Consider the following 26,230-nt stretch of genomic DNA (forward strand, 5'->3'; position numbering starts at 1 on the left):
TATTAAAATGATTTATTTCTTTTCTGTTTCTTATATTCACTCTTTGGTTTGTTTATATATATATATATATTGCTTTACCATTAGTTAATTGATGTAAGAAATCATGGCGTATGAGATTCAAACAATTAAAAGTGCAGGAAAATCTGAATTAAATCTTTATTTGGAGGAGCCAAAGCTTGAATTTGTATATTATCAAAATTTAGATGTTTTGGAGCATTGGAAGAATCGTAAGCATCGATACCTTTCACTTTCATTGATGACATGCGATATTTTGTCTATCCCCATAACTACAGTTGCATCAGGGTCAACCTTTTCTATTAGTGCTCATGTGCTCACCAAGTACAAAAGTCGCATCCTTCCTGAAAAAGTGCAAGTTCTTATTTGCACGCGTAACTGGTTGCGTGGTTATTTATATATATATATATAACTTTTCTTAAATTGCATATAACATTTCTTCAATTGATATATTGGCTTACTTCGTATCTTTTAGATGCAGACGATGATGAATGCGAAAATTTCAAAACAACTTCATCCCGAGAAGGATCCAATGTTGTTGAAATTTGTGATGAAAGAATAGTGGAGGGGCTATTGTAGAAGATGAAGATTGAATGGAGTTTAATGAGAATGGACTTTATAGTATTTGTTTAGTTTCTTCATGTTTTGTTTAAGCACTTTATTTTTCATGGATTATGTTGTATGCTTTCTTAATTTTTTATTTTAATGTTTGTAAGTATTTTATGAAATTATTTGGTGAAGTATATTTTTTTTGTATGTTTATTATAATAATATTTAACATTTTTTTCTTAAAAAAATAAGCGAGTCGGCCCGCGTAACCCGTGGCCCACGGTGGATTGGGCTGGGTTGGCCATTTAGATGCCCGCCCCGCCTAATGACGGGTTACGGCGGGTAGCGGGCTGGCCCGTCCTGCTAGTCCGTTTTGACAAGTCTATTTCAACAATTCTATAAATTATTTTCTCCTAGTATTTTTTAGCAAAATTTTTTATCTTCACTCTATTTTGAATTTTAAAACATTAATTTTAATTTATACTTTCTTCGTTATGGGTATTACGTATGCATGAGGTGCTTATATATAATCTCCATTCGTATGTTTCGTAATTCGGATGTGACTAAAATAATAACATATAAATAAAATTTATTTAACAATAATTCAATTAACTATTTCCACAAGACAAAACTCATTATTCGAGTTAAAATAAAAGTTTTATGTTAATAAGTAAATAGTGATAAAAATTTCTTTATCTCGTCCTAAATAGATGGAAACGATCAATAATCAAACGCCATAAAATCCAAAAAAATCAGATTTTTTGTTAAAGAATCAAAACAAACTCAATCATCTCAAATTCTCCATTGTTAAGTTAAATACCATAAAAGAAAAGCAGAAAAAAAACAAGAATAACCAAAGGTAAAAAACAAGCGACAGGAGGAAGAGGAAGCCATCCACACGGACTCCTTCGGGTGGCTTACAAGTTACAACGCTGGTCAAATATTATTAGAAAACCGGTATATATTGTTGGAAGTTTGATTCTTTTTCAATGAGTGAAAAGGAAAAGTCAGAGGACCCAAATGACAGCCCAAACCCGGAAACAAACCCGAGCACAAGACCGACGTATCCATCTCCAGTCGTGCCTGCGGAGACAGAGAAGGAAGCAGGAAACAACATGGCAAGAGCTAATATATCTTCATCTGTCAACCCTTCTTGGTTTACTTCTAAAAGGTATCTTTTGGGCCGCCTAAACCCCTTTTTCATGTTTTTTCTGTTTGTATGCGGGGTGATATTTTGTGATTTTCCTGTGGAACTGTGGGATATGTACTGGAATCAAGAAAGTTTGAATCTTGAGCTTTTTTGCCTTGTGGGTATTCAAGAAATTGGGGAGTTTGTCTTTCTAGTAATGGTCGATGTTGAAGTACTACATTCTGGTCGATGGACTTGTGCAAAATTTTTTTTTGGAGGGAAATTTGAGATATTACCTTTGTATGGGGCATTGATGGTTGACAAATTGTGTCTAAATGGACGGTTTTGACTGAATATCTCATCTGTGTGACTTGATTTGAAGTACGTTATTTGTGTCAGTGCCTGAATACTGTTCTATCTGTAAACTCCAGCGATTAGATTTCAATCAAAATTTCCAATTGTTGATCTTGTTTCTGTTTTGGCAGGTTGCTTGTTATCTTTTGTTTAATCAACTTAATAAATTACGTGGATCGTGGTGCTATAGCAAGTAATGGTGTTAATGGAAGCCGAAAAACTTGTTCAGAAAGTGGTTCATGTTCTGGAGGTAGTGGAATCCAGTAAGTTCTTATATCAATTATCAACTTTGGTAACTAATCCACAGAGTGACAATAAATGGCCGCTCTTTGTTTTCCGTTTGCTTGCATCCTTTTTATGATCATTGATCATTCTTATGCTGTTTATGTTATGTGCATTGTTATTTCATCTTCACGCTTATTGCTTATTCAGAAAGGCAACAAAATTGGTAAAGGGAACTTTACATGTTTCTATGATGGGGTTTTACTTGTTGCCCCCGTGATTTCAAATAAATTTAGTTTGATTGTGTTGTCAAGGGAGGATTAATGAACATACAATATAAGGTAGTAAGGTGCCTTGTTTCATCATTACTGAAGGAAGATATGTCAGAGTAATATTTTAATGGGTATTCCCATCCATATACCTTTAAGAATAATTCAAGGCGATGCAGGAGGCCAATAATTCAATGGTTAAACTGGCCTCGGTTGGAACATCCATACCCCCCATGATTTCTAATAAATTTAGTTTGATTGTGTTGTCATGGGAGGATTAATGAACATGCAATATAAGGTAGTAAGGTGCCTTGTTTCATCATTACTGAATGAAGATATGTCAGAGTAATATTTTAATGGGTATTCCCGTCCATAACATACCTTTTCTAATATACCTTTGAGAATAATTCAAGGGGATGCAGGAGGTCAAATATTGAATGATTAAACTGGTCTCGATTGGAACATCTATACCAAGCAATTGAATGCTTCTATCTCCTTTCCTGTTTGCTTTCCGTTTTACTTCAATTTACTTTAATTACTATGTGCATCAACGGATATATGATGAGTAACTGAATTCCAATATCTTCATTCTTGTTTGCTTTCCTTTTTACTTCAATTTATTTTCATAACTATTTGTGTCAACAGATATATGATTCTCCGCCGATAATAGTACTTACTGTGTCGGTCTTCTCCCTTCTTTCCTTAATGCAATGTAATGGAATAGAGTGTGGTGAAAATCCTATTTGTTTATCTTGTTAGTACATAGTACAATCATGCGGAGAGGAAGAGGTGAAGCAGAAAAGGTGAAGTGTTCTAGTAGTAGTTAACACAGTGTTTTGGGCGAAATCCGGTGTTTCACTGCTCTATTTCGCATTGCTTTTTATTTAATTGGTAACCTTTTTTGACTGTTGTGCAACAATTTTTTTAGCGGTTCTTACTACATGAATTTCCACGATGCTGTGGCCAAATAAGTTGATTCAAAATAAACCGTGTGATTAGTTAACAAATTACCAATGTTTCACTAAAGGAAAGGAACTCTACTGAAAAGTTCTGTATGTGTTATGTAATATTTATGTTTTATTTTCTGATACAAAATTATTCAGGGGTGATTTTGACTTGTCTAATTTTGAGGATGGAGTTATATCTTCTGCTTTCATGGTGGGACTCCTTGTTGCATCTCCCATATTTGCATCTTCAGCCAAGAGGTAATAAATCATTTGTTTTTTATTTTTTTTCCTCCACAATGTGATTGGCCAATCTATCCATATGCATCTCATGTCAATTTGGTGTTTCCTCTCTGCTATCATTATCCTCTAGTATGGTCAAGCTGATACATTCTCTACGTGGGTTCTGTTAAATATTAGTCTCCAGTTTCATGATTTCCTCTGTACTACAATTTTTTATGTGTACAAAAATTGGATGGGAAAAAGGAGCTGAACTCTTAGAAAATATCTGAAACATCCTACTTGAAGGTTTGAAGCTTTTTCTTGTAATTAATTTACCGTCTTGTTCCATGGAACTTTGCAGCTTCAATCCCTTTAGGCTTATTGGAGTTGGTTTGGCAGTATGGACCTTTGCTGTTGCTCTTTGTGGTATTGCACATAATTTTTGGACTATTGTCATTGCTCGCATGTAAGCAAAGCTTATCTGAATCATACCGAAGTTTTATGTGCTATTTATTTCCTTGTTTATATCATTATGATTTTTTCCTTTTATGTGTGTGTTTTCTATAGGCTAGTGGGTGTTGGCGAGGCTTCTTTTATAAGTCTCGCAGCTCCATTCATCGATGACAATGCTCCAGTCGCTCGGGTTTGTTGTCCATTTTTAATTATCGTCTCACAAGATATCTATAAGATTCTCACTTGTTTTGCATATGACACTCTTTCAAACCATGTCCTTGTTAGATTTATGTCATATCATACCGAATATAGAACTATGCCGAATTCATTCTAGGTAACTAATTGACTGATTCACTTATTGAAGTGTTAAGAAGCTCATTGTCTTGACAAGAAACTGCTAGTGTCAGTGTTACTGTGTTTTTGGGCTTGTGAAAAAGACAAAGGGTAAAAAATGTGTTCTATTCATGAGAGTAATCTCTTCAGAATGCCCTTGATTATGTCAATCTTGATTTTTTTTAAATTCTAAATTTTTCCTTATAAACTCTCAAGGAAATCAGGTCTTAAAACAACAGCATACTTCTCCTTCTATGTTGCAGCCTAATCTCCTTACTAGGTCCTATGTATCTTTGTGACAGAGAACAATATGGCTGGGAGCATTTTACATGTGTATACCAACTGGTATCGCGGTTGGATATGTTTATGGTGGATTGGTATGTTCAACTGCCTGGCAAAATATTTTATTCATATTTTTTCGCAAATTATGAGCTCTTCCCAGATCAAGTGTTTACCCACACAAACTCCATCTTAGTGTTTTTCTTTTCCATGGATTCTTTCTCAATTGTAAAGAATTTTTTTTATGCTCAGTATAGAACCCATTCATTTTGTCTTTGCCTTTTTTTTTGGTTATTGCTTGTAGATTGGTCAATTTAGTTGGCGGTGGGCATTCTGGGTGGAGGCTATTTTGATGCTCCCATTTGTCATTTTAGGCTTTTTATTAAAGCCTTTACAGCTAAAAGGTAAATATCGGGCTATTGCTTAATTTTTTGGTCCCATTTCTTTTTACTCGCCATTTTCTAAGACATTTCTATAGGTTTTTCTCCTGCTGAGTCTAAAAGAGCATTGAGAGCTGTAGAAGATAGCTCTGAAGATCAAGGTATTGGATTTAATATTTTATGAACACTTGCAGAATAGAGCACCGCACCCTTAAGATTTAGGTGATAACTTTTTCTGGATAAATTTTATTGATGCATTAGCACCGAATGATTAGTTAACTTGGGAAACTGTCAAATAAGTGTTCTAAGTAAACTTGTGATGTTATATTAGTAAGGGGACTTGAGTAAAATCTCTCATAAACCTTTCTTGATCTACAAATTGGCTTGTCCTTTTAGTTCGGGTATTGTTCGAGTTTCTCTTGTTTCTTAGTTTTGTAGTTTCTGGTTGCTTCATTTTTCTAGGCATATAATTTGCTGAATGTGTTCAAATTATTATGAATGCGTTTTTGGTTACAAAGGTGGTGAACTTTCAAGAAGAGAAGAAGTTGCAGACAAAAGCTCAAAACCTTCTAGGTAAGGAGTTAGTTTCAAGAATTAATTTTGATTTCTCCAAGGGAAATGCTTTATTCAAGAATATGTCTTTTCTGATCAGGTTTACTTCTGAAAGGGTCAGAAATAAATTTCATATATGAATGGATCCCTTCTCACTGAGTTTTTTTGTAATTTTAGGTTGGCAGGTGTGAGAGTATTTGGGCAAGATATGAAAGCTCTTTGTCTTGAGAAGGTTTACGTGGTGAATGTTTTGGGTAAATCTTCATTCTGTGGATTTTACTTGTGGAAAAAAACACATAATAGTTACCAACCAACACATTAGCTGATTAACTACAAACTGAGAGTGCCACGTCGTATTTGTAATTTTCTTTTGAATGGCTATTGCAGGTTACATTGCCTATAATTTTGTCATTGGTGCCTATTCCTATTGGGGACCTAAGGCAGGCTATAATATATATCGCATGGTAACATCTTCATGGCCTGTATAATGTGTGGTCATTTTAGCCATTTAGTGTTTTTCTGTCACTTTGAGGTGTCTCTTCATTTCACTCAATATTGACTTTACATATTTTACGACACTTGATATATGTTTTATTTGTATCCAGAGCAATGCAGATTATATGTTTGGAGGTGTTACAGCTGTGTGCGGAATTCTGGGATCTTTAGCTGGTGGGTTTGTTCTTGATCTTATGACTTCCACTTTATCAAATGCTTTTAAGGTGGGCCTTTTCGTTGTTAGTTTCACATATTGATTTAGCATCTAAATCCAATCACTTATTACTGTCTCATCAGTTTGAAATTTGTGTGGAACAATTGTATGATTGAATCAAACTTGATTTACTGCACTACATTGTATGCATCCCAAGCCTCTTGGGAGCAATCTCTGTTTAAAATCTATTTTCTTTTTTCTAGCTAAATATTTACCAAACGTAGGTTTGTTATATTTATAATTCCATACATATATGTTTGTCTTTAATCAACAAAGTGCTCACACTTCGAATTTTGAATCAGCTTCTATCAGTGGCGACATTTATAGGAGCAGCATTTTGCTTTGCGGCTTTTTGCTTCAAGAGCCTTTATGCATTTTTGGCTATGTTTGCTATAGGAGAGCTACTGGTGTTTGCTACACAGGTATTATGTTTCCTGTTTATCTTCTTGATTTCAACTGTTCTTGGGTCACCTATTCGGTATTTGATTAGTATTTCGATCCTATGTTGTAGAATTCAAAAGGGTGCTAAAGAGTAAAGGGTGCCGAACATGATCGTCTCTATCATTTCTTCTATTTTGTTAAATTAACATGTTGAATATTTTAAGTGAATGTTAATTGTTACCAGACTTATTTAGATTTTTTTTTGCCTACAGGCCCCTGTAAATTTTGTTTGCCTGCATTGTGTTAAGCCTAGTTTGCGGCCATTATCCATGGCTATATCTACGGTATCCATTCACATATTCGGCGACGTGCCATCTTCTCCCCTTGTCGGGCTTCTCCAGGTTTGCTTCAATGTTTCTTTAATTGATTATAATCAGCAGTCAGCACCCATTGTCGGTCTTCAGATTTTGATTTCAGTCAAGCCAGATACTGGCAATATATCATGAGAATTAGATATGGCAATTTATCTTAACATGGTTACTGTACCGACTATGCACTTTGAGAATAAGACCATGGTAGGGAGCAGCAATAATTCCAGTTACTGGAAGGTGTTATGCGGGAAGATGCATATCTTGAAAGATTCGTGTTGTACAGTTATCATTAACTATAATTTTTAATAAAATAACAGACGTTTATTTCAATAATTGGAATCTGAGCCTAGCTTATACGTTCGATTTTCATTAGCTGTAATTGCCTAATTGTGGTGCATTTTTAGCAATTAGTAAACTCTTGTTCCTATGATTGGTAACCAAGCCTAGCTCATGCATTAAATTTTCATGAGTTGTCATTGCCTAATTGGTACATTTATTGGGAATAAAATTCTTTTCAATCTGCTTTCAATGACTGAAATATGGTGTTTGCGTTTCTATGAAAATTTTGAGTTGCACAGATATCATCAGCGCTAACTTTTGATAAAGCAGCAGAGACGCCATATCTTAAAGATAGGAAACATTGTCAATTTCTGGTGATTCAGTTCTAATATAGGATTAAAACTGCAGGATAAAATTAATAATTGGAGGTCGACTGCTCTTATTTTAACTTCTATTCTGTTCCTGGCAGCTGGAATATGGTTCATAGGTAAATGATTTTCATCAAACTAATTGTTTTTGTTTTATACCATGTTGGAGCCAGCATATATTTTCAACGGGTTTATCGATATCGAATAATACTTTGATATATGGAGATATTGTTCTGGGCACCTTGTCAAGACGATGAATCGAGGGACGATTAGGAATTAAACCGGAGTAAGAACGCGTTGTGATCATGCTAGATATGAAACCAAATGTGATGTTTTTGGGATGTTTCTTAATTTTTCAGGGGTTTTCCTTCATAGCGTGGATCGTTACGACCAAGATAACGAGGATCCAGTTGCTGTTGTTAACAAGGCAAATTCAACTCCATTGCTTGATCAGAGGACAGCTGAAACAGCATAATTTTCTTGAATTTTGCTGGCTTTTATTTTACACTTGTGTTGGACATGATTTTTCTTTAAAAAAAATTATGTTTGGTAAATAGCTATAGTTTTTTTTTTTTTTAGTAAATCTCTTGTGAAACGGTCTCACAATTTTTTATAGGTATAAAAATAAATAGTTTAAAGGTTTCTTTAATAGATTAAACAATTAATCGAATTCATACATCACGATATATAAAACGAATATAAGTCAAAAAATTTAATGTACAATCTTAAGAATGTCAAACATGCATACATAAATAAAAACCCACGTCTAACTTATCAATTAAATTCCAACTGCACGTATCATCTCATTAGTGATAATTTACAAAATAATTACTCACTAGAATAATACAAGTCAAAAAAATTATTCAGATTAATTATATATAATTTTATATAAAACATTAGTAAATTAAATAGCTTAACTCCCAAAATTAATATAATAAATTATTCTTACAAATAATAATAAATATGAAAAAATTTTGTGATAGAATCCCACGAGTCAATTTTGTGTGACAGATCTACTATTTAAGTTACCCATGAAAAAATATTATTTTTTATATAGAAAAATATTAATTATTATTATAAATATGAGCAAAATTCATGACCATCTGTGTGACCGTCTCAGAAAACACGTACTAAAGAATATAGTTCTACCTTAGAATATATGTTTTGATAACATTTTAAAAATTGGCCACGATTTATTGGTTAACTTAAACTCTTTAATGCTCTTTTTTTTCCGGGGGCTTGCTTTGACAGATTTTCCCACTGAAATCCAACCTGTAGTTTTGAAAAATAAAGCAGCGCCCACAGGTTGTTCTTCCCCCACTCATGCACGGATAAATAAAGCCTCCCACCCCCTTGGGAACCATTTTCTTGAATATCAGATAAGAGATGGCCCCAACTGCAGCTATGCTCACACTAGGCCGACACACCAGACCGATGTCTCAGGCATCATCGGCTTCCCAGGCTTCAACATCAGAGCCAATTTTCTTGGTGAAACTTTCCTTAGCAAAATGGGTTTCATATTGCAGTTCCACTCCCGAAACCAGATCAAAAGAAAAGAAGTCCATTGTTAATACTTACCCCTCGACATCTGAACCGGGGAAAAGGGATCGAGAAAAGTTGCCAAAGTCTGCTGCGGTTTATGATCAAACTGTGGAATAATAAAAAAATGGGCAAAAAGTGGTACTCACAAGTTAAGATGGCCGGAGATCTGTAAATTATGTATTATCTAGCGGTGAATTTTTCTTCTTCCGTGCTTTTTATATTGATGTACAGAACCAATTTCAAATCTTCTGCCAGTTCCATTTTCTTTATTAATTAACTCACTGATATTATATTTGCTGCCTCTCACACAAGACATAACAAAATTCAATCCAAAAATCTTGCATTTCCTGCTCAGTTACAGTGTCAAAAGTTCTCTGGCAATATCATTTCAAGGCTCAACCATTGACTTCACATAGACAGTAGGCTGAATGAGCAAGTTATTAGTGAGAATGGGAAATCACTTGGTTAGAGGCACATAAAATAGTAACTACTTGTATTACTTCTTAAAGCAAAATCCCTTCATTAACGAAGCCTTTTTGTAGGCCAGCACATTTGAGAAATGCGAAACAGTTGTATTTCCAAAAACAACAAACCTCAATCACCCAATAATAATAATACACAAAATTCGTTTGATCTCTGCAGATAAATAAGAGGATGATAACAAGAGGCTTTTTGGTGTCTTTAGAAAATCAAGAGCGCGAGCTCTATATTTACCTCACGCAAGTGAAAGTTCACCAGCTGGGATTGATCTTTTCACAAGTTTAGACCAAGACTCGTTGGTTTCAGTGATAACTTTAAGAGCATAATCCTGTATCATTGACAAACCGAGATTCATAAAAGACCTGAACATAAAAAAAAAAAGAATCCGACAGGAAACGAAATATTTCTGATCAGTGTCGACATGATACCTTGTTTGCGGGCTTGTTGTCAAGACCGAACCTATTGGCAGGTTTTCCATCAGGAATCTTGTAGTCTCTGAACCAGTCCCTGATTGCAGTGAGAGTTCCCTGTGAAAAATTTTGCAATGAGTTCATGTGAACTGGTGAAAAACAGACAACTCAAAGTGAGAGTTCCCTATGAATAAATTTTGCAATGAGTTCATGTGAACTGGTGAAAAACAGACAACTCAAGTATTTAAATACGTTATAATCTCTCATGATATAGAGAATGCAAAGTTCATGATAAAGCCAATGATATAAGCATATGATAGATAGTTCGGACTAAATTTGTAGGAGTATCATGTAGTCTTGCCCCAAAATTTGTTAATTTTGCATACCGGAAAATGCTTTTCAACATCATCAACATCATTCACAAGTGAAGCTCTAGGATCATCCAATGAAATTGCAACAATTTTCCAGTCTAGTTCCCCTTCATCAATCATAGCCAAAGCGGCCAGGGGCTTCACTTTCAACACTTGCCCGATTTTCGCCTGGCTTTGTCCTATCTCAACAACATCAACTACAAGAAAATTGCCAATGATTATTTTAACTAGCTAGCTTGCTTGCTTGCTTTATTTCGGAGTTTCCATCTGCTTGGGACATATTAAAATAGGTTTGATTGAAGAAGGATAGCTATGAAGTTGAAAAGGATGATATGATACCAGGATCATTGTCTCCAAATGCCCCCTCAACGTCAAGATTTGCAAATGCAGGATCTTCCCATGTTTGTGGAAGCAATCCGTAGTTCCAATTAATATTGTATCTGCAAAAAAGCAAGAGGGGTGGCTCAATAGGCTAAATGACACATATAAACATTAAAGCACAATGCAGATATCATGCTTGTATCTCCTTGCTCTCTTTTCACCATTTTCTTCTGCAATACTGCTTAATAATGTGTATTGCATTAAAGGAAAAGATGAATCAGATAACTATATTTTGCTTCACGTTCAATGAAATAAATTAAAATTTCGAGTTCCAAGTAAAGAGAGCCCTTTCATTCCTTTTAAGGAGCAATAGATAAAATACATTAAGGAAAGGCACATGATGATACAAGGCGCAAAAAGTATTGAGGAAACTCTTACGGGTAATATCGAAGTTTCCCCTTCTTAGTATCTTGCTTAATAGGAGTAAACACCTCATCAGTAGCAATCTCCATCTTTGCGCTTGATTCTTTTGGAATCTCAACAATGAAATTAAACACGCCATCACCCAACTGTAGCGGTATATCATGCCATGGGGAAATCTACATGCCAAATGAAAAAAAAGGTATCCATCAGCTTAATAACAGTAATCCACATCTTAGCAAGAATATTATGCTTAAATCTAAAAGTGCTGGTATCGCAAATAGAGAAAAGAAACATAGGCACACATTTTCCAACAATTTACTTCCATTACTGATTTGATCTAGGTGTTTATCATAGGAGATTTTTTCTCAACGTGTAAGGATTTACAAAAATTTGCAAAAATATTTAGTTTTCGATGGTAATTTTGTCCCCTTTTCGGCTAACTAGGTGATGTAACATGAAGAGGAGCACTTTTAAGAAAATAATATATGTTCTGTTAAAAAAAAAAGAGTAAGCTTTAAATTCAAAAGATACCATCTTCCCAACAGTCTCAAATTTCACAAATCCCAGTTCCAACAAAACATAGATTAGTCAATTAAAACCCACCAAGAATCCATCCTTCCAATCAAAACAATCAAACACAGCAAAAGCATCCAATAACCAATTAATCATCCTAAAATCAAGAAAATCACACTGCAACAAATTCCCACGTTTTTTTTACCTTTTTCCCAGAATTGTCGACGAAGAAAACACGGTAGTCAAGGGTCTCTGGCTGGCCCTCTTCCTTAGTCTGAAACTGCGGATTAAAGACTGCATTGCAAGTAAATAATCTCCTCTTCAGCGTTGGCAATCTGTTGTTGCTAAAGCCAAGTCTTAGGCTTTGAGGGTTTCCTTTCAGAGGTACTCTGGACAAAAGAGAGGCATTTAGAGCACCGCTTGCTGACGCAATAACTCTCGCGGCCGCCATTTTTTTGCCTGCTGAGAGAGCTTTTTTGTAGTGTTTTACAATGTGAACCACACAAGACTTTAAATTGTGACGGCTGCTAGGATTTTTATAATATTTCCTTTTTGTATTTTATATTTATTGTTAAAAATTAATATTTAAAATGTGTATATTAAATATTTGAATATTGAATATTTGAATGTTGAAAATTAGGTGTTGAATATTGAAAATTAGTATGTGATGATGTATGTAATGATGAATTTATTTTTTGGATTATTTGTAAAGAAATTCTATAAATAGGCTCACCATTTGTGAAGAAATTCACAATTGAGTAGAGAGAAAACTATTATAAAGTGTGTTGTTTGGTAAATTTTGAGAGTTTGAGATTTTTACTTTTTACCATAAATTTTTATTTTTTCACAACACGTTATCAGCACGAAGCTCTAAAAGTCCTCTATATTTTTCCAAGCTCCAAACAGAAGAAAAAGGTAACAAAAGTAATAATATTTATTTTACTGTTATTTATTTATTGTATATATAATATAATGTTATTATATAATAAAAATTAGAAATAATAAAAATAATTTTTTTCAAAAACTTGTTATAAATCCTGGGAGGATGTTAAGACGACATCCCACACTCTCGGTAAGAGATACGACAAGTATAAAAGTCTATAAGGTTTTTAAACAAAATAACTTATGACACCTCATTATAATAATGTGATATGATATACATAATTATTTAAACATGACTAATATTATATACATCATATTATTACCATAAAATTGTACAAATACATACATTTATTTTTTGTACACCAACGGTCATAAACGGTAACAAAACGGCCAGTTTTTGCCCTATAAATATGATCTCACAAACACATTCAATCACTCCAACTTTCTCTTATTCTCTAAAAATTATTCTTCATCAAATTTTTCGAAGAAAAAAGAAGATGGCTTTCTCAAGGTTATTTTTAATTATTTTGGTTATCATACTCACGAGTCTTGTATTTATTGGAGAATATCCTCCTCGTATGTTTTCTTTATTTTTACGAATGCTTGTACTTGTTGTTTATCCATTATTTTGTATTGCAATATTCATTAACTAATAAAATGCATCGTAATTTTTTTTAGTACCACCATGTCAAATCTGACAAAGCTCGAATTTGTTGCGCTCGACATCACGGGAAAAAAATTATATGTCATGGACTCTCGATGTAGAAATGCATCTTGAGTCATTAGGTCTAAGCGAGACCATTAAAAAAAATTGTATATCTTCATCACAAGAAAAAGCAAAAGCTATAATATTTTTGCGTCGACATAATATTTTTGCGTCGACATCTCGATGAAGATTTAAAATGTGAATATCTCATCGAAAAAGATCTATTGGCTCTGTGGAAAGGATTAAAAGAAAGATTTGAACATATAAGGGAAGTTATACTTTCGACCGCCGGTGATGAATGGAATATGTTAAGATTCCAAGATTTTAAGAAAGTCAGTGATTATAATTCAGCGATGTATCGAATAATCTCGCAGCTAAAATTTTGTGGACATGAGGTTACAGAATCGGAAATGCTTAAAAAAATATTTTCCACGTTTCACGCATCAAATATAACTTTACAGCAACAATATAGAGTGCGTGGATTTGCGAGATATTCTGAACTCATCGCCTGTCTTCTTGTGGCGGAAAAGAATAACGAGCTGCTAATGAGAATCATCAGTCCCGACCCACTGGATCAACAGCATTTCCAGAAGTAAATGCTGTAAGTAAAAATGAATTTAAACCTGAAAACCAAAATCAAATTCAAAGACAAGGTTTTGGTCGAGGTCGAGGTCGTGGTCGTGGACGTGGACGTGGAATTGGTCGTGGTCGAGACCGTGGTTTTGAAAACAATAGAGATAATTATTTTTATAACTCATCTCAAAAGGGCGTCACGAACCACCCACAGAAAAGGCATCATGAGAACATGAGTGTTAATGAAAATCACTCGAAAAGATTTGAAAGTTCTTGTTTCAGATGCGGCACTCCAGGACATTGGTCTCGTATTTGTCGAGCCCCCGAGCACCTTTGCAAGCTCTATAAAGAATCTATAAAGGGGAAAGAAAAAGAGACCAACTTCACTGAACGCAGTGACCGTTTGAGTGATTCAACTCATTTTGATGCTGCTGATTTTCTGAATGATTTCTCTGGAAATGATCAATATGTTAGTGGGATAGAAATGAAAAATATTGATGCTGCAGATTTTCTCAATGATTTCTCTGAAAATGAACAATATAGTAGTAGAATATAAATGTACAATAATTTATTTTTCATGTATTCATATAATAATGTCTTGTTGTATAATTATGATATGTGTTATATTTAAATATGTATTGCCAGTAATTTTATTTCATTGCATATTTTTTTTGAAGTTCAAATATGGAAAATGCTATGAGCAAAGCTGAAGTTTGCATACCCGATAGTGGTACAACGCACACTATCCTCCGAGATAAAAGATATTTCTTGGAACTAAAACCAACAAAAACAACAGTGAATACAATATCAGGTCATGTAGACTTGATTAAAGGATGTGGTAAAGCACAATTTTTGTTACCTAATGGTACAAAATCTTTTATCAATGATGCTTTATATTCACCACAATCGAAAAGAAATATGTTGAGTTTTAATGATATATATTCTCATGGGTATGATACTCAAACAATGAATGAAGGGAATGAGAAATATATGTGTTTTATCACATATAAATCATGAAAGAAATATGTGATTGAAAAACTACCAATGCTCCCTACCGGATTGCATTATACACATATATGTCTCATTGAATCAAACATGGTAATTGATAATTCTTCAATATTAACCAATTGGCATGATCGATTAGGACATCCTGATTCAACAATGATGCGAAGAATTATAGAAAATACACATGGTCATCCGCTGAAAGACCAGAAGATCTTTCAGAATAATAAGTTTCAATGTAAAGCATGTTCTCTTGGAAAACTTATTATAAGACCATCACCAGCCAAAATCCAAACTGAATCACCAATGTTTCTTGAACGTATTCATGGTGATATTTGTGGACCAATTCATCCACCATGTGGACCATTTAGATATTTTATGGTATTGATTGATGCCTCCAGCAGATGGTCACATGTATGTTTATTGTCAACTCGAAATATTGCATTTGCAAGATTACTTGCTCAAATAATAAAATTGATGAATCAATTTCCCGATTATACAATCAACAAAATTAGACTTGATAATGCTGGTGAATTTACTTCCCAAACTTTCAATGATTATTGTTGAAACGTCTGCTATTCGTTTTCTTAAAAAGTACTAGAAATTTTTTTTTAAACCTCCCTTAGCAACGGCCGAACCACCAAAAATTACATAAAATATTTTTGACATCATTTTAAAATAAATCAACCATCTAACATTTGAAAAGTATAGCCCATACTATAACCTCTCAAAAACCACTCACAAATAAAACGTCGAAAAAATATCTTTAACATAACTCAAAATCATAAATCATAACTAGTGCGGAAAACTAGCGTTGGTCCTCGGGTTATGTGCACCTCCAGTCCAGTCAGATCAACCATCAAGACCTCCATTAACATTATCATAATCACATGCATCAATCACACCTAGTGAGTCTAACGACTCAACACGTCATATCCTTGATAACAAGTAATACGTAATACAGTTAACATATAACAGTGAAAAATACTTGTACTTAAAATATCATTTTCATGAAGATGCATAAACCTAAACTTAAACATTTTCGTAAATATTTTCATGATGCATAAAAACATTTTCATAAAAACATAAACATACTCATATTCATATTCGTATTCATATTCATATGCATATCCATATTCGTATCCATATTCATATTCGCATTCATGTTCATGTTCGTGTTTGTTGAATTCAAATCGTGATTATGACTCGTATCCTTAAACGTATTGGGCGATGGATCCATCTACATGTAACCACAGTACTGGGCGGCGGGGGACACCAGCAACACTCTCACCGGTCAACTGGGCCCTGGCCTACGTATTAACATATCATGGCATTGGAAATACGATCGTCGGGGCTCCCTCTGGGGCCTTTTCCCATAAATAGGGCTCCCTCTGGGACCTTCTCCCCTCACGACATCTCCAATCATATTCATCATATTCGCATTCGTATCAACGGAAACACGATCGTCGGGCTCCCACTGGGACCATAACCCTCACGATATTTCCAACATATTGTAGTATTCACAATCCCTTCACGTCCTTCAACATGTTATCATCACTTAATAAAAACATGCATATAATATCATTTTTATTTTGAAACCAAGCATGCAACATGTTTTTTAAATGCTCATATTTAAATCATAAAAATCATAGACATTTAAAAATCATAACTTAACATATTAAAAATCATAAACGTCTATGAACAGTTTTAAAATAAACATTTTAATTTTCTAAATGTTTAAAATAAACATTTAGATCATAAACATTTAAAATAAACGTTTTAGCATATTAAATCATAAAACATTAAACATATTAACGTCTTAAAAATCCATAAACATTTAAAGTTGACATATTAACATATAAACATCCATAATCATTGTAAATAATCATGTTAACATATAAAACAGCATTCAGGACACTGTCATGACGTTTACTAATTTTTAGGTGTAAAAAGACCGTTTTACCCCTAGACGTAAAATTTCCCGTTTTTGACATTTTCTTAACTTCATTGATTCTAACATTTCCAAATAATTATTTAAGTCTACATGAATTTTCTCATATTTTTATTTAGCTTAAATCGATGACTTTTAAATTAATCTTTAAAATGTGACGTATTAATGCTTTTTAATCCCGAATTAAACCAAACCTTAATATAAAATTCCCAAATTAAAAACTTAGGCTTTTAATAATTATTTAAGCTTAAATACAATTTTTCATAATTTTATAAAGTTTAAAACTAAGGGTTTAAATTAATTTGTTAATTAGCATCTCGTGAGGCGATTAAATCTCGATTAAATCCAAAACTCGTTATTTTGATCCCAAATTTTAAACACAACATTTTTATTCTACCCTTCCAAGTCATGAGCCACACCCGTGGACCTACGGAATCATTTTTAGCTTTATTATTTTCGTTTTTGACACATCGACGAACCCACTGAGCCATCTCCCAATTTACTCGGGTCACGCCCGAGCCACCTTGAGCCAAAACCTAGCCAACCCATCTAGGGACCCTCCTGACCAAGCCCAGCCCATAAAACAAGCTCTGGCCCGACCAAAATACTTCTGAAACTTGACCCAAGTTCTGCACTCTCCTAAACTCATGCTAGAAGACTCCTAGTCATCCTAGGTCACCTCCAGCCGAGCCACCCCCGAGCCCAGCCGACCCTGACCACCCCTGGACCTCGCCCAGACCCTGACCAACCAGCCCTGAGCACCTGAAACCACGCAGCAGCCTGGCGAACCAGCACAGCGCCGCGCGACCCTTATTGTGCGGAAGAGTCCTCCCTTGCGTGGGACTCCTTGCAGCAGCCACCCCCAAGCCCTAGCCACCCTGACCCACTCTGAACCACCTTGAGCCATCGCCTGGACCACCCTAGCAAAGCCCCTAACCCCTCGGAGGTTTGCAGCGCTCGGCTGCACCAAACACACGTGAGGGAGGAGTCCATGTGATAATGGGCTCTTCCTTACCACCTAGCCACGGGTCCTAGCCATGCTAGGACCCGCCAGACCCTAGATTGAGACCATCCTGACCCTAACCAAGCCCTGGTCGAGTTTATCTGTGAGACGGGTCAACCCTACCGATATTTACAATAAAAAGTAATACTCTTAGCATAAAAAATAATATTTTTTAATGGATGACCTAAATAAGAGATCCGTCTCACAAAATATAACTCGTGAGACCGTCTCACACAAGTTTTTGTCTAAATTTATATCTTGCTCATAACTATCATATCTTATCTGTTTCTTAAAATTTGTAAAAATCACACATTATCTATGCAAAATAAAAAAAATATTTAATATAATTACATCATTATTTTTTGTAAACAATTACACACCAACCAAAAATTAATAGTTACAAACTTTAGCAAAATAATCACAACTAGTTTCAATACTATTAGTGTTCATATATAGCATTGCATAAAAATTATGTAAACTCCAAAACAATAAATACCTAAAAAAAACAATAATGAAAAGTTATATTCATAAATAATGGAGGATAATGCAGAAAACAACGTCGAAAATTTATTTTATTTTTTTAGAAAAAGAAAACTCTTAGAGAAAATTGTGTGGGTTGTGAGAATTTATTCTTCTTCACATAAAATATAAGGTTAGTGTCGATCATAACTTGTGAACTGTAACATTGTAGTAAAATGTTTTCATGTTGTATATTTTTATTTGGTACAATGTAAGTCCCATTGTATGATTATACTATCACAATTAATGTGTGTTGATTATATTCTTGATTTATTATTTTGGAAATTCGGTCTAGAGCTCTAAACTCGAATATAATTCATTCAGTTTACCTATATTCTTAACAATACATGGAATAAATCTAAAATCATAAACCTTCAAAATTTTCTCTCTAATAAGTCAGATTTATATATGTGTGTGTGCGCGCACGCAAGTAACACTAACATTTATTAAGCGTATTTGATCAATTACCTTACAACCGTGTGCGCGCGCACGCATTTTGTGTAAGTAACACTAATATTTATTAGGTAAAAACTTGTGTGAGACGATCTCACGGGACAGATCTCTTATTTGAGTCATCCATGAAAAAATATTACTTTTTATGTGAAAAGTATTACTTTTTATTGTGAATATCAATAGGGTTGACTAGTCTCACATATAAAGATTTGTGAGATCATCTCACAAGAGGCTTACTCTATTTATCAAGCGTATTTGATCAGTTACCCTTATCAAACTTCAAAACCTCATAACCCTTAAATCAACAAATAAATAATTCAATCAATATTTAAAATACATATAAAAAAAAAGTAAAATAAATTTTATTAGGAAAGCTAAAAACACAATAGTGGAAAGATTCACGAGTTCTTTGTACAAACATCCAACATAGAGAAAAGAGTCCTAGAAGAAAACACTTCTAAAACACAACAGACCAATTACAACCTAATTTTCTGCTACAAATGTCTGCCATACATCCACCAAAAACAACATTTAATCTCCCATAAAAAAAAAAACTTAAGCCTTGATGTAAGTACGAGGTAAGCTCACTTTGAGACAGAAGGGTAGGCTATAACATGGCTTCAACCATGTAAAAATAGTGGGGAAAAAACCCTTCTTAAAAATGTACCACATAGCAAAACAAGATTCGGTTTAGGAGGTCTGCAATGGCTTGAAATGGTGGAGGGCTCGCGGACTTCATAGCTAGAAAATTGGCAAAACAAAGATTATTATATACTAAAAAACGGGGCATTCGTATATCACCAGGTGGGCAATCAACGGCCCATACCATAAAACATTTGGTCGTCATCCGCCCCATTTTTCGGAAGGGGGGCTTCACCCCATGCTACGGTACGGGCTGCACCAGGTGAAGCATAGAATCTTTCGCTAAAAAACTACGGTTATTGATTATTTCCAAGAACGATTATGGTGGGAACTTCCATCGTTTCAAAGGAATGTCTTGACGGCACTGCATAGATTATTTACTAGTTCCTTCATGGTCATGGTGAATTCTTCATCCTTCTGCATGAAATAACACGTTTATGTAAGGTAGGTATTGGGACAGATCTGGAAATCTCAAGGGAACAATGAAAGCTAAATTATATGTATAAGATTTTAATGTGCAAGAACTCGTATTTGAGGAAAAAATGTGTTTTCTGTTGGGCTAATACTACCGATACTCCTGATGAAACAAACACCATTGGAAACTGCCTTTTAGTTTAGAGGGTGAGCTTGAGGCTACCCCGCTCGGACGAAGATGAACATAATCTGCCACGAATAAATCCGACCTGAGGCGATGTTCAAGCGGCAGTACCAGCCTCACACCAAATTTTAAGGGGTTAAAAAAATATTAAGGTTTAGCTGAACATAAATTAGATTCAGTTTCGCTAAAAAATCAATAAACTTGTACATCTAATAGAAAGAAATTTTGTTCTTGATCAACCACTAAATAGTACCTGTGCGAGTATTGTGAAATCCAGAGCAGAATCTCCGAAGGATATCAAACTGCTGCTAACAACGGATAAATGGAGCTTCTCAACCTCAGCGACTGTTTTTTCAAGCAACCCTTTCCTTTTCTCGCAGTGAATGCTGATCAAGACATCCTTATCGCAAAATCTAAGCTTAATTTCTGGGAGTGATTCAGAAATCATGGGGCCACTAGAAAATCTTTCATCAGACGTCGAACCCTCATTAGCGCTGTTTGTATAATGCACGTATTTCTTCACATACACAACAGATTCAGAGGGTTTCTTCTTGTCTTTGTCCTCCAGAAACTTGAGTTTTTCTTGCAGTTGTTTCATGTACTTGATAGCATCTCCAAGAACAGAAGCCTTGTCCATCTTTAAGAAAACATCACCAAGAAAATTTTCGGTGTCATAATTGATTTCAAGATAATAGAGACTTGTGGCCAGCCAATTAAACAATTCGTTTCAGGAAACTATCGTTTCCGGTTGCGAAAAATATGTGTTTATATGAGTGGTATGAAACTAGGAAACAAAGAGGGATACCTTTTTCAATCCGGGGACAAGAGCAGACAAAGCTATGAATCTTTGGCTGAGCTTCTCCCTCCGTCTCCTCTCAGCTAAAATATGATCCTGCGCCTGAGTAAGTACCCTTGTATTACTGCTGATTCTTTTAGCACCTTGACAAGGTTTCAGCACATGATTCTCTTTCATCGATGAAGATTGCGAGACAACAGATTCGGAGGGAAAATTTAGAATACTGAAAGGAGACATTGTCTCCTCTTTAGGCCTCGGTACAAGAGTTCCTGCTCGATCATGATTGGCATAATTATTTGGAGTACTCCATGGGCTCGTCTTGAGCTGCTTCAATGGTCTGTTTGCCGAAGATTGATCAGTCGACTCCGCCTCACGTTTGAAGTCCGGTATGGACGGTAGTGAGTAAGGCTGATGCATATCTTCATGACAAAACGCCGAGGCAATCGGCATGGAACCGAGTTCTTCAAGTGAATTAACAGGCCATTGCTGGAAGAAAAGAGGATCATCCATTCCCTATAAATGGAGAAACAAAATCAAATGTTTTTTTTTATAAATATGCGACTTCCACAAGATTTTGCCACCCAATGGCCAAAAATAACAACACTTCTTGTCTGAAAAAATCAACCTTAATTAAACATGAATCTTTATTATCTTACCAATTCAGCCAAGCTTCTGAAACATGAGATCTCCATCAATTTCAACCTGCACGAAAGGCCAAAACATGTTAATCTTGAATGAAAATTTTAAACTTACAATATCAAATTTTTGTGAAAAAAGCCTCACTTTTCTCCTCAAAAGTCCTTGCAATTAAGGAGGTTGCTCTCTGAATTTATTGGTCCAACAAATATGGTAAACTTCTTATATAGAAATGAACAGACCCAATAATTATGTTTTTATTTTTTTATAACCTAAAGTTTTATAATAAAAGCTCACGCGTATAGAAAATTTATGTATAATTTTCTCAACATTTTCTCAGTTACTTCAAGCTGATGTGAACTGGCCACTGGAAATTTGAACATCTCTTTCATCATTAATAATATGAACATGTTGTTTGGTATAAAAAATGTTGGTGGGCGGCTAAATTGATTGTCTTAATTTGAAATTTAGACTTTTTGGGCGTTGAAATTGTGAGATTTGCATATGGAAAAAATGATACCAATTAAAACTTTTTTCCAGGTGTACACTCATATCTGGCTCTTAGGTCAACTTGCAGTAGCTTTCCGTTTCCATATTTTGGGAGGTTTTGGTTAGATGTCTTGCATACCTTTACTTACACAATATCAGGTCTGATATGAATCTATATTCGTGAAATAAATCAATATAAAAAATAATATTTTTTTTATAAATTAATTCAGTTTTATAAAATTGACTATAAAACAATGATTATGTATAAAATGCATAAAAATAATTAAACACAATTTAATTAAATAAACAAGCATTTAATGTTTTAAAATAATTTAATAAAATATTAAAAAAATTTAATAACTTGCATGTATGTGGTTCACGTGAACCTTCAGATTTTCGAAACGTTACAGGAACCATATGCCAATCCCCTCTAAATTTTGGGATCAAATGAGCTCCTTATTTTATAATATACTATTTTTTTTAATCAATTCCCCTGAAGAGAATATTCTTTTTATGGCATGTAATTTAATATTACTAAAGAAAACTTCACATGAATTAATTCAATAGTCAGAAATTATAAATTCCTTAGAAAATGCATTGCCAGTTCCAATAGGAAATCTTGTCATTATCGTCGCCGTCTAAAGTACAGTCATAATCGTGGGAAACAATTAAATTAAGACATTTTTTGTCCCTACCAAAGATTACAATCTTCGAAAATTATATTTAATACCCCATTGTCTACATATTATTTTCTTGGTACTGATATCATTTTTGTAGAATTTCTTCTCGATCTTGAGCGATTCTATTAAAATAGATTAATAATTAACTAGCAATTATTTTATATACCCCATGAGAGTGTAATACTATGTTGACTAATCTCATAAATGATGGTCGTAAAAATATGTGCACAAAGATTCTTGTGAGACGGTCTTCTGGGTCAAATTTATGATATTGATATTCTATTTAGATCATACATAGAAAATATTACTTTGTATGTCAAAAATATTACCTTTTATTGTAGATATGGACAGATTTGACTTGTCTCATAAATAAAGATCCGTAAAACCGTCTTGCACAAGACCTACTCAAATATGTGAATGGTAAGAAAATATACATGAGACTTACAAAAATATTGCAGAAAGAATTGTGAGTTAAATTATTTAACCACGACCTAAATATTATGTTTTGATTGGTCATCTAACAAAGGCAATTATTGAATTTAAGTGAGGCAAAAAGTTGTGTGAGACGGTCTCACGGGTCGTATTTTGTTATACAGATCTCTTATTTGGGTCATACATGAAAAAGTATTACTTTTTATGCTAAGAATATTACTTTTTGTTGTAAATATAGGTAGGGTTAACGCGTCTCACAGATAAAGATTCATGAGACCGTTTCACAAGAGACCTACTCTTTAAGTGAATGTAAGTCTCATTTATGTTTATATCGAGTAGTCGAATTAAGAAGAATATTTTTTTATAAAAACTTAAATCATATCAAAATAGTTAGCAACTATCAGATAAGACAGATATTCTATTCAAATACATAAATATATCTAATCACATAATTCCATTCAATAGATTAGTATGATATAAATTGTGATGATATATATTACTTTTATCCACACATATTTTGAAGATATATAATCCTTTTATCCACATATATATTTGGATAGATATTTATTTTGAAAATGCTATGTTTTTCTTATCTTAATATTACAAGAGTGTATTTGGTTGAGCGGATTAAACAATGATAGATTAATAGTCAAACACTTATCCAATGTTTTGTTAAAATTTAAGATGTTTTAATAATCATTTTGACCCGGTTAATTTAAGATCCAATTTTATGGATAACTATTTGATTATTAATCTAACAAATCAAGTGGGATACACTATCAAAATTGAATAAATTACATTTTTCTCCTCTTATTTCTTAAAGTGCTAAAGTTATTTATTGAATAAAAACTTTATTTTAGAGTGTTGTACGTTAGATGTCGATCCTGATATTTAATATATATCATTATTATTTAATTTGATTTAAACTTTAAAAAATATAAAGATATATTTTTATTTTGGAAAAATAATTTATTTGTATATATTTTAATAAAATAATAAAAACTAAATTTTAATGTTGGTTATGCTTATCAATAATATTTTTATTTTTATTATATTTAATTTTATGATATTTACACTTATTAATTCAAATATTATTAATATCTTTATTATTAACATTATTATTATCATCATCTAATATTATGTATTGCTTCCAGATGTGCACAACAAATAAGTAAACTTAGCAAGGGTATAATAGTAAATTTATTAATATTTAAAAGCTAATCACATATTCAAAATGTCGAATCAAACAATCTTAATAGCATCACGTAATGTTTGATTAATAATATATCAATCTTGTTATCTATAGCATAATCAATCATTTATTTATATCATCACTTGTACAATGAGTACCCTAAAAATTTCTAGCCTAAGTTGACCGTGTGGTTATAGGATTAAAATATCAAATGTCGTGATTAATGACTAATCCATTCTGTCAAGAAAGATGCGGAGACTAACTTTTTGTCGTTTTTCCTGGCTAAACTGCACAATAAGAACCAACTTTTTAAGAAGAAGTTGGGACATGCATGATTAACTACGACTTTGCACTCACACAGGGTATGAAAAATATAAATGATCGATAATACCTGAAAAAATAGAGGGTCTGTGTTATTTTTCCAAGTGAGAGTTCCTAAGTATAAGATGTGGCCAACCTTGAAGCTCAAATCAAAATAAAGCTCAAGAAATATAGAGAAAACGAATAAATAAAAGTCCGTGCAAACCTTGTATTTATAGATAAAACCATTTGCTTCTTGATTTATCCAAGACACTATCTAAATTATACGTACGTGTAGATGTATATAAATAAATTTAAACACATTTAATAGATAATTAATTATTTATAAATAATTTTAAATAATTATCTATCTTATCTCCTTAAAAATACGATTGAAAGATTTTTTTTTTTAATTTTTAAAAGAATTGTTTTAGGATAAACAAAAATAATTCATCAATAATGTGATACAGTGAGAGCATAATTGTAATTTTAAATAATGTTTCATCGACTCAACTTAAATAAAATTAATTATTAAAAAGTTTATTATCGTAAATTTATCTGCATACATATCTATTTGAATTAGATATAAATTTTATCCAAATTCAGATTATCGAAATATATTAAATTTAAAAATTATTATAGAAACCAAAATCATATAAAAATAATATGTATAATTTTTTTTAGTTAGTTTTTAAATTTTTACATAAAAATAATCTGTATATATATGCGGTTTGTTGATGAAGCCTCTATGAATATCTTTATAACTTTCATCACTTCGACTCTCCATAATTTTCTCTCTTCAATCCCTCGTTCTATATAAATAATTAAATATTTAACATATTGATAAATATGTATATTTATATTATTTTTATTTCATTTCAAATTAAATTAAATATATATGATTAAAAAATTATAATAACAAAATTTTATTTTATGTATATAACGATCATGCTCACGAAATGCGTATACATTGATAGCTAGTTATTATTAAATTTGAGGATCTTATGCTAAAAAATATTTGGTGTCTTGATCTTTCTTTTTGTCAATACCAAATTTACCCTTATTTTATTTAATATTCACTATTAAAAACATTATATTATCGTGATTTTTATAAACACACAAATCTATTTGAATGCTATCTTATTTTTATATAAACTCAAATTATCATATTATCTCTCATTTACAAATTATTATTTAAATCAAAATGGTTTTAAAATAATCTAGATAACTTTTATTTTAATTAATTTTTTACACTAATTTTTTGTGTATGCAGGTATCGCTCGTCAAAAGATGCTAGTAATAATAATATAGTAAAGTATATAAGTAGTCTGCGATTCAGCAGACCCCTCGCACGTATTTCAGCCATTCTGATTAGTTCTGCAATACCCAAAAAAAAAGTATTCATTGGATTATCAACAAGTACTAACGAAAATATATATTACATCATATTTGTTTTCTTATCTATTGAATACATTTATCGACAAATTCCAAATATCAAGAGAATGTT

The 26,230-nt window shown here is 33.0% G+C and overlaps 3 protein-coding genes across 5 annotated transcripts; 1 reads left to right on the top strand and 2 right to left on the bottom strand.

The window, feature by feature from the left end:
* Nucleotides 1–1,389: 1,389 nt before the first annotated feature.
* Nucleotides 1,390–8,409, top strand: LOC142554059 (putative sphingolipid transporter spinster homolog 2). Of its 2 annotated transcripts, none has more exons than XM_075664676.1 (16): nucleotides 1,390–1,735; nucleotides 2,179–2,310; nucleotides 3,642–3,743; nucleotides 4,066–4,170; nucleotides 4,272–4,347; nucleotides 4,793–4,867; nucleotides 5,074–5,173; nucleotides 5,248–5,310; nucleotides 5,668–5,722; nucleotides 5,879–5,955; nucleotides 6,089–6,165; nucleotides 6,307–6,420; nucleotides 6,713–6,832; nucleotides 7,064–7,192; nucleotides 7,850–7,928; nucleotides 8,169–8,408. In XM_075664676.1, the coding sequence occupies exons 1-16, from the start codon at nucleotides 1,554–1,556 to the stop codon at nucleotides 8,282–8,284; spliced, it is 1,602 nt and encodes a 533-aa protein (XP_075520791.1). In that variant the 5' UTR covers nucleotides 1,390–1,553; the 3' UTR covers nucleotides 8,285–8,408. The 2 variants fall into 2 exon arrangements, with proteins under 2 accessions (XP_075520791.1, XP_075520792.1); XM_075664677.1 differs by lacking the exon at nucleotides 1,390–1,735 and adding an exon at nucleotides 1,765–2,087 and having other exon boundaries at nucleotides 8,169–8,409.
* Nucleotides 8,410–9,851: 1,442 nt separating this feature from the next.
* On the bottom strand, nucleotides 9,852–12,390 carry LOC142554060 (soluble inorganic pyrophosphatase 6, chloroplastic). The gene is made up of 6 exons (XM_075664678.1): nucleotides 12,075–12,390; nucleotides 11,372–11,532; nucleotides 10,952–11,052; nucleotides 10,628–10,809; nucleotides 10,260–10,358; nucleotides 9,852–10,159 (listed from the first exon to the last, which is right to left on the bottom strand). The coding sequence occupies exons 1-6, from the start codon at nucleotides 12,318–12,320 to the stop codon at nucleotides 10,067–10,069; spliced, it is 882 nt and encodes a 293-aa protein (XP_075520793.1). The 5' UTR covers nucleotides 12,321–12,390; the 3' UTR covers nucleotides 9,852–10,066.
* A 6,908-nt stretch (nucleotides 12,391–19,298) lies between these two features.
* LOC142552520 (transcription factor bHLH18-like) lies at nucleotides 19,299–21,885 on the bottom strand. 2 transcript variants are annotated; one of them, XM_075662211.1, is made up of 5 exons: nucleotides 21,778–21,885; nucleotides 21,651–21,696; nucleotides 21,004–21,507; nucleotides 20,452–20,835; nucleotides 19,299–20,017 (listed from the first exon to the last, which is right to left on the bottom strand). In XM_075662211.1, the coding sequence occupies exons 2-5, from the start codon at nucleotides 21,684–21,686 to the stop codon at nucleotides 19,943–19,945; spliced, it is 999 nt and encodes a 332-aa protein (XP_075518326.1). In that variant the 5' UTR covers nucleotides 21,687–21,696; nucleotides 21,778–21,885; the 3' UTR covers nucleotides 19,299–19,942. The 2 variants fall into 2 exon arrangements, with proteins under 2 accessions (XP_075518326.1, XP_075518327.1); XM_075662212.1 differs by having other exon boundaries at nucleotides 21,651–21,783.
* Between the last annotated feature and the right edge of the window lie 4,345 nt (nucleotides 21,886–26,230).

This window comes from Primulina tabacum, chromosome 8 (assembly GCF_025594145.1).
Source record: "Primulina tabacum isolate GXHZ01 chromosome 8, ASM2559414v2, whole genome shotgun sequence".
Classification (NCBI taxonomy): Eukaryota; Viridiplantae; Streptophyta; class Magnoliopsida; order Lamiales; family Gesneriaceae; genus Primulina; species Primulina tabacum.

Excerpts from the sequence above, each read along its gene's own strand:
- LOC142554060 (XM_075664678.1), bottom strand. The coding sequence starts at position 12,320 with ATGGCGGCCGCGAGAGTTATTGCGTCAGCAAGCGGTGCTCTAAATGCC. Across the intron at positions 11,053-11,371 it reads GGGAAACTTCGATATTACCC|ATACAATATTAATTGGAACT; the intron begins GTAAGAGTTTCC and ends GCTTTTTTGCAG. Across the intron at positions 10,810-10,951 it reads ATTTGGAGACAATGATCCTG|TTGATGTTGTTGAGATAGGA; the intron begins GTATCATATCAT and ends ATTTTCTTGTAG.
- LOC142552520 (XM_075662211.1), bottom strand. The coding sequence starts at position 21,686 with ATGGAGATCTCATGTTTCAGAAGCTTGGCTGAATTG. Across the intron at positions 21,508-21,650 it reads TCAGAAGCTTGGCTGAATTG|GGAATGGATGATCCTCTTTT; the intron begins GTAAGATAATAA and ends CTCCATTTATAG. Across the intron at positions 20,018-20,451 it reads ATTTCACAATACTCGCACAG|AAGGATGAAGAATTCACCAT; the intron begins GTACTATTTAGT and ends TATTTCATGCAG.
- LOC142554059 (XM_075664676.1), top strand. The coding sequence starts at position 1,554 with ATGAGTGAAAAGGAAAAGTCAGAGGACCCAAATGACAGCCCAAACCCG. Across the intron at positions 1,736-2,178 it reads TCTTGGTTTACTTCTAAAAG|GTTGCTTGTTATCTTTTGTT; the intron begins GTATCTTTTGGG and ends CTGTTTTGGCAG. Across the intron at positions 5,956-6,088 it reads TTACGTGGTGAATGTTTTGG|GTTACATTGCCTATAATTTT; the intron begins GTAAATCTTCAT and ends TGGCTATTGCAG.